This window comes from Salvelinus namaycush, chromosome 28 (assembly GCF_016432855.1).
Source record: "Salvelinus namaycush isolate Seneca chromosome 28, SaNama_1.0, whole genome shotgun sequence".
Lineage (NCBI taxonomy): Eukaryota > Metazoa > Chordata > Actinopteri > Salmoniformes > Salmonidae > Salvelinus > Salvelinus namaycush.
Genome location: NC_052334.1, coordinates 41,317,099 through 41,325,459, shown reverse-complemented (window position 1 = coordinate 41,325,459; position 8,361 = coordinate 41,317,099). Strand labels below are relative to the sequence as shown.

Genomic DNA, 8,361 nt, shown 5'->3' with positions numbered 1-8,361 from the left:
TTTCAGAGTTGTATTGTTGTTATTAATCTAGTTTACAGAGTGCTAAAAGTGCTGCTGTTGCTAGCTAGCATGCCTTTCTGTGATGCAGACGGTTAGCAGAGCTGCCGACTGGTGCTGGCGTTGCATTATGGGAGATGTAGTTTTGGCCCTCTAAGGTCTGAATGGGATTGGGGCGATTTCACGTTGTAACTTGTTTGTGTTGCAGTGTTTTTGTACATGAGTTGTTGTATTTTGGTACTGTCAACACTGAAAGCACCTAGCAATGTATTGGAGATGTGAGACAGGATATGTGTTTTACCTTTCTTCATGCTCCTGTATTGAACAACTTGTCAGATGGTGCATTGGAGACTGATGTGTTCCTGTCCTGTCTTTTCACAATACTATTGCAGATCGACATAAAAGCCTAAAAGACAGCCGTGGTGTCGCTCTTAATTTCTTGGTTCTCCTGTGGTACATATAAGACCCGCTACACACACACACACACACACACACACGCAAGTCACTAACACATCTAACACGCCAAGCCTTTGATTAGTTCAATCTTGAATCTTAGATTTTTCGAGGGATATAACTTCACAGTTATTCTCTAACAAAGTTTCAGATTTTTTTGTGACACCTATTTTTATATGAGTGTCTGAATATGGGCCGTCTACCAACTAACATACAGCAAAGCCGTTCGAAACTAAGAAATCATTATTGTTTTCCAAGAATGCCTTCCAAAACGGGAACTTTCATGTACCTTAACAAAAACTTTGTTTGTGAACTTATGAGCCTGTAAAAGTGACCCTTTGTCTTTTTTCTTCTTATGTGTTGACGCAGCCCCTGCCAATGCCAAGATCGTGCAAGAGGGCCAGGCGTGTGTGGTGAAGGACGACAACATCAGTGAGAGGATCTACACCATCAGAGAGGGAGACCACCTGGTGCTCAAATGTCTGGTCAAAGGACACCCACGACCACAGGTAACGCGACATAACACGACTTTGTGGCGCAGTTGGTAGAGCATGGGGCTTGCAATGCCAGTGGAGCATGAGGCTTGCAGTGCCATGACCCTCTCTCTCTCTTTCTCTCAGACCTTCCCGTGTTGGTCAAGGCTACAGGGGAGAGTTCTGGTGTGAGCTGTTTTGAGATCTCTTGTGAGCGAGTGCTAATGCAGATCACGTTGACCATAGACTGTGTGCGTGTGTGAGAAGTGAGAAAAGCAGTGCGCTCCCCCAGGGTACCCACCTGTCTGGTGGCATTAGATCACCATGAATAAAACAGGGGTGTGTGTCTGTGCCAATTTGACTGTGCCCAGGTGTTCTCCCCCCACCTCCGCTGCCCACGTCAACTACTAACCCAAACTGTCTCAGAAGATTCCTCTGTGCCCGATTCCCTGAGTATTCTAACCTCCCACCAACACCAACGTTCGAACACACACACACACACACACACACACACACACACACACACACACACACACACACACACACACACACACACACACACACACACACACACACACACACACACACACACACACACACACAGCTCCTGTGATGTGCTCTCTCAAAGGCACAGAGTCTACCTAGTAGAATAGTTAGGGACTGATGCAATTTGTCTTTCTGCTAATTCAATGTCAATTCAAGGTGTTTTATTAGCATGAAATACATCTGTAAATATTGTGTAAGAATTCAAAATCCACAGTTTTATAACTAGTCACACTTGCTTATTTATTTTTCTCTCTCTCTCTTGCTCTCTCTCTCTCTGGCACACTGTGGTATTTCACCCAATAGATATGGGAGTTCAGCAAAATATATATATTTTTTAATTCTTCGTGGATCTGTGTAATCTGAGGGAAATATGTGTCTCTAATATGGTCATACATTTGGCAGGAGGTTAGGAAGTGCAGCTCAGTTTCCACCTCAGTTTGTGGGCAGTGTGCACATAGCCTGTCTTCTCTTGAGAGCCAAGTCTGCCTACGGTGGCCTTTCTCAATAGCAAGGCTATGCTCACTGAGTCTGTACACAGTCAAAGCTTTCCTTAAGTTTGGGTCAGTCGCAGTGGTCAGGTATTCTGCCACTGTGTACTCTCTGTTTAGGGCCAAATAGCATTCTATTTTTCTATTTTTTTTTGTTAATTACTTGACACATTGGAAAGAATTATCTTTTTGTTTTCTCATTTGGTTGGGTCCATTTGTGTTGCTGTCCTGGCGCTCTGTGGGGTCTGTTTGTGAACAGAGCCCCAGGACCAGCACATCAAAAATCAGCTCAGTGTAATTGAAGAATCCATAGACTCTAACCACTTCTGGGAAAATTGGAAAACACAAAAAAAAAATAAACAACACGAAGAGTTATCTATCCAAACCTTTTTGGACCTATAACAAAGAAAAACAGCCCAAACATATACATGATCAGATACAAATCTCAGACTCAACGACTAAAGACTACCAGAACCCACTGGAAACTCAAACTACATTGACAAAATACAAACCCTCCATCCCAATCCCAGGGGCTGTGGTGTTGATGGTACCCTCAATGAAATTATAAAATATACAGACCACAAATTCCAATTGGCTATACTTAAACTCTTTAACATCACCCTTAGCTCTGGCATTTTCCCCAATATTTGGAACCAAGGACTGATCTCCCCAATCCACAAAAGTGGAGAGAAATTTGACCCCAATAACTACCGTGGGATATGCATCAACAGCAACCTTGGCAAAATCATCTGCATTATCATTAACAGCAGACTGGTACATTTCCTCAGTGAAAACAATGTACTGAGCAAATGTCAAATTGGCTTTTTACCAAATTAACATATGACAGACCACGTATTCACCCTGTACACCCTAACTGACAAACAAACAAAACAAAAGAAAGGCAAAGTCTTCTCATGCTTTGTTGACTTCAAAAAAGCTTTTGACTCAGTTTGGCATGAGGGTCTGCTATACAAATTGATGGAAAGTGGTATTAGGGGAAACATTTCCAATATTATAAAATTCATGTACACAAACAACAAGTGTGCGGTTAAAATTGGCAAAAAACACACATTTCTTTCCACAGGACCATGGCGTGAGACAGGGATGCAGCTTAAGCCCCACCCTCTCCAACATATATATCAACGAATTGGCAAGGGCAATAGAACAGTCTGCAACATGCAGTCTCACCCTACTAGAATCTGAAGTCAAATGTCTACTGTTTGCTGATGAGGGCAAGAGTTACTTTCCAAAGAGATATCCAGGATTGTAACATACTCTGTTTCACGGAAACATGGCTAGCTGGCGATATGCTGTCAGAGTCCATACACAGTCAATGGGATTTTCAGTGCATTGCGCCGACAGGAATAAACATCTCTCTGGTAAGAAGGGCGGGGGTGTATGTTTCATGATTACTGACTCATGGTGTAATTGTAACAACATACAGGAACTCAAGTCCCTTTGTTCCCCTGACCTAGAATTCCTCACAATCAAATGCCGACTGTATTATCTCCCAAGAGAACTCTCCTCGGTTATCGTCACACCGCAAGCGGATACCAAGACGGCCATCAAGGAACTTCACTGGACTTTATGCAAACTGGAAACCATATATCCTGAGGCTGCATTTATTGTAGCTGGGGATTTTAACAAAGCTATTTTGAGGACAAGGCGACCTAAATTCTATCAGCATATCGATTGCAGTACACGAGAGAGTAACACGCTCGACCGATGCATACAAGGCCCTTCCCCGCCCTCCTTTTGGCAAATCTGACCATGACTCCATTTTGTTTCTCCCCTCCTATAGGCACAAACTAAAACAGGATGTGCACGTGCTTAGGTCTATCCAAAGCTGGTCTGACCAATCGGATTTCACGCTTCAAGATTGATTCGATCACGTGGACTGGGATATGTTCTGGGTAGCCTCAGATAATAACATTGACGTATATGCTGACTTGGTGAGCGAGTTTATAAGGAAGTGTATGAGAGACGTGACTATTAACTTCTTATGGCTGCAGGGCGGTGCCGGTACACTTATGACAACAGCCCGTCCAAGTGCAGGGCGCGAAATTCAAAAGATATTTTTTAGAAATATTAACTTTCACACATTAAGAAGTCCAATACAGAAAATGAAAGATACACATCTTGTGAATCCAGCCAACATGTCCGATTTTTAAAATGTTTTACAGCGAAAACACCACGTATATTTATGTTAGCTCACCACCAAATACAAAAAAGCACAGACATTTTTCACAGCACAGGTAGCCTTCACAAAACCAACCTAACTAACCAAGAACCAACCAAACTAACCAAGAAACAACTTCAACAGATGACAGTCTTATAACAAGTTATACAATAAATCTATGTTTTGTTCGAAAAATGTGCATATTTGAGGTATAAATCATAGTTTTACATTGCAGCTACAATCGAAAATAGCACCGAAGCAGCTAGAACAATTAGAGACCAAATTGAAATACCTAAATACTCATCATAAAACATTTATGAAAAATACATGGTGTACAGCAAATTAAAGACAAACATCTTGTGAATCCAGCCAATATTTCCGATTCTTTAAGTGTTTTACAGCGAAAACACAATATAGCATTATATTAGCTTACCACAATAGCCAAAAACACAACAGCATTGATTCAAGCCAACAGTAGCGATAACAAATAAACCAGCAAAAGATATACATTTTTTCACTAACCTTCTCAAAATTCATCAGATGACAGTCCTATAACATCATATTACACAATACATATATTCTTTGTTCGAAAATGTGCATATTTAGCGGCACAAATCGTGGTTATACAATGTGAATACTAGGCAAAATGCAATAACAATGTCCGGAGAAATCTTGGAGAGGCACCTAATCAAATAACTATTCATAAACGTTACTAAAAAATACATGTTGGACAGCAAATTAAAGATAGCTTAGTTCTTAATGCAATCGCCGTGTTAGAATTCTAAAAATAACTTCATTACGACATGCAGCTTACGTTATGGCGAGAGAGCGCCCAAAATCTGGGCGCAAACTAATAGTACACATGTTCGACAGATATATGAAATAACATCATAAATGGGTCCTACTTTTGATGATCTTCCATCAGAATGTTGTACAAGGGGTCCTTTGTCGGGAACAATCGTTGTTTGGTTTTAGAACGGCCTTTTTCCCTCTCGATTTAGCAAGCACACTAGCCAATATGCATATTATTATTACTATTGGATAGAAAACACTCTCTAGTTTCTAAAACCGTTTGAATTATATCTTTGAGTAAAACAGAACTGGAGTTAGAGCAATTTTCCTATGAGGATGTGAGAATGCTGAAATCTGCCGGCTGTTCTGAGATCCGTTTATAAATCTGCCTGTCTTCTATTGGTTGAGATGCACTGCATACGCCTTCCCCTGGATGTCAGCGAATAGTGAGAATTGAAATGGTGTTGCTAGGCAGATCTGAGAGCTTATAAATGGGCTGGGAACGTGGGGTCCGTCCTTTGTTCACTTCGCCAGGACGCAGAAAGGACCTCTGGCTGTTGTTATAGAAAGCTCCCTTTATAGCCCTTAGATATATCCGGCTCTGTTTTTATTCGATATAGGTGTTAAAGACATCATAATGTTGTTATTTTAAACCGAGTTATATCAGTTTATCATTATATTGCGATTTTCGGATATTTATTTATGCTGCGTTTTAGTGAGTTGGGCACGTCTTTGCCACATGGCTAATGTTTACTGCTAATTCGAACGTTGAAGGCGACAATCTACAACCGAGCAACGATTCTTTTGGACAAAGGACACCTTGCCCAAGATTCAGATGGGAGCTCATCAAATAGTAAGAACTATATATGATGTTAATTCGTTGTTCTGTTGAAAAATGTAAAACTCATTCCGCCATTAATCTCAGTGCGGTCTCGCTTTAACGCACGCTGTATGTCGTAGTAACGTTAATTTTAAAAATCTAACACAGCGATTGCATTAAGAACTAATGTATCTTTCATTTGCTGTCCAACCTGTATTTTTTTGTCAAGTTTAGGATTAGTTACTGATTAGACTAGGTGCCTCTCCCAAGATTTCTCCCGACATATTGTTGGCAGTTTGGCTACTTTTCTTATTGTACAACCACGATTTGTGCCGCTATATATGCACATTTTCGAACAAACTCTATACGTATTGTGTAATATGATGTTATAGGACTGTCATCTGAAGAAGTTTTGAGAAGGTTAGTGAAAAAATTAATATCTTTTGCTGGTTTATTCGTTATCGCTATTGTTGGCCTGAATCAATGCTGTTGTGTGGTTGGCTATTGTAGTAAGCTAATATAATGCTATATTGTGTTTTCGCTGTAAAACACTTAAAAAATCTGAAATATTGGCTGGATTCACAAGATCTTCGTAACGTCCTGACCAGAGTTATTATGTGTTTTGCTTGTTTAGTGTTGGTCAGGACGTGAGCTGGGTGGGAATTCTATGTTGTGTGTCTAGTTTGTCTGTTTCTATGTCCAGCCTAATATGGTTCTCAATCAGAGGCAGATGGTAATCGTTGTCCCTGATTGAGAATCATATATAGGAGGCTTGTTTTGTGTTGGGATTTTGTGGGTGTTTGTTTCCTGTCTCTGTGATTGTCTGCACCAGATAGGTCTGTGTCGGTTTTTGCACATTTGTTATTTTGTATTGTTGTTTGTAGTGTTTTACTTGTTCTTTATTAAACATGTTTAACACTAGCCGCGCTGCACTTTGGTCCTCTCCTTCACCCCTGGAAGAAAACCGTTACAGAAACACCCACCTAACCCGGACCAAGCAGCGTGGCAACGGGCAGCAGCAACAGCAGCAGCGGTACCAGGAGGAATGGTCATGGGAGGAAATCATGAACGGAAAAGGACCCTGGGCAAAGGTTGGAGAGAATCGCCGCTCTCGGGAGGAGAAGGAGGCAGCCACAGCCCAGGAGCGGTGGATTGAGGAGGCAGCACGTAAGAGAGGCTGGAAGCCCGAGAGGCTCACCCAAAAATTTCTTGGGGGGGGGCTAAAGGGGAGTGTGGCGAAGCCGGGTTGGATACCTGAGCCAACTCCCCGGGCTTACCGTGGAGTGAGAGGGCGTCGTACTGGTCAGACACCGTGTTATGCGGTAAAGCGCACGGTGTCCCCAGTACGCGTGCTTAGCCCAGTGCGGGCTATTCCACCTTGCCGCACTGGTAGGGCTAGGTTGGGCATCGAGCCGGGTGCCATGAAGCCGGCCCAACATATCTGGCCTCCAGTACGTCTCCTCGGGCCGGCGTACATGGCACCAGCCTTACAGGTGGTGTCCCCGGTTCGCCTGCATAGCCCAGTGCGGGTTATTCCACCTCGCCGCACTGGCAGGGCGTCGGGGACCATTCAACCTGGTAAGGTTGGAGAGGCTCGGTGCTCAAGAGCGCGTGTCCTCCTTCACGGTCCGGTATATCCGGCGCCACCTTCCCGCCCCAGCCCAGTACCACCAGTGCCTACACCACGCACCAGGCTTCCAGTGCATCTCCAGAGCCCTGTTCCTCCTCCCCGCACTCGCCCTGAGGTGCGTGCCCTCAGCCCGGTACTTCCAGTTCCGGCACCACGCATCAGGCCTATAGTGCGTCTCAGCCGGCCAGAGTCTGCCGTCTGCCCAGCGGTGCCTGAACTGCCCGTCTGCCCAGCGGCGCCTGAACTGCCCGTCTGCCCAACGCCGTCTGATCTGTCCGTCTGCCCAACGCCGTCTGAACTGTCCGTCTGCCCAACGCCGTCAGAGCTGGCCGTCTGCCAAGCGCCATCGGAGCCATCCGTCTCCCCAGCGCCATCTGAGCCATCCGTCTCCCCAGCGCCATCTGAGCCATCCGTCTCCCCAGCGCCATCTGAGCCATCCGTCTCCCCAGCGCCATCTGAGCCATCCGTCTCCCCAGCGCCGTCTGAGCCATCCGTCTGTCCCGAGCCGTTAGAGCCGCCCGTCAGTCAGGAGCCGCTAGAGCCATTCGTCAGTCAGGATCTGCCAGGGCCGCCAACCAGACAGGATCTGCCAGAGCCGCCAACCAGACAGGATCTGCCAGAGCCGCCAACCAGACAGGATCTGCCAGAGCCGCCAACCAGACAGGATCTGCCGGAGCCGTCAGTCAGCCATGAGCGTCCAGAGCCGTCAGCCAGTCATGAGCTGCCCTACAGTCATGAGCTGCCCTACGGTCATGAGCTGCCCTACGGTCATGAGCTGCCCTACGGTCATGAGCTGCCTTACAGTCATGAGCTGCCTTACAGTCATGAGCTGCCCTACAGTCATGAGCTGCCCTACAGTCATGAGCTGCCACTCAGTCCGGAGCTGCCACTCAGTCCGGAGCTGCCACTCAGTCCGGAGCTGCCACTAGTCCGGAGTTGCCCCTCTGTCCTGAGCTACCTCTCTGTCCTGAGCTACCTCTCTG

The 8,361-nt window shown here is 45.1% G+C and overlaps 1 protein-coding gene across 1 annotated transcript in view; it reads left to right on the top strand.

Moving 5' to 3' along the window:
• Positions 1-262: 262 nt before the first annotated feature.
• The window catches only part of LOC120023365 (MAM domain-containing glycosylphosphatidylinositol anchor protein 1-like), a 246,431-nt gene continuing 238,332 nt past the window's right edge, over positions 263-8,361 (top strand). Inside the window, exons 1-2 of the mRNA XM_038967372.1 lie at positions 263-275; positions 820-959. Of these exons, the coding sequence (XP_038823300.1) occupies positions 263-275; positions 820-959 (153 nt within the window). The remainder of the gene's footprint in view (positions 276-819; positions 960-8,361) is intronic.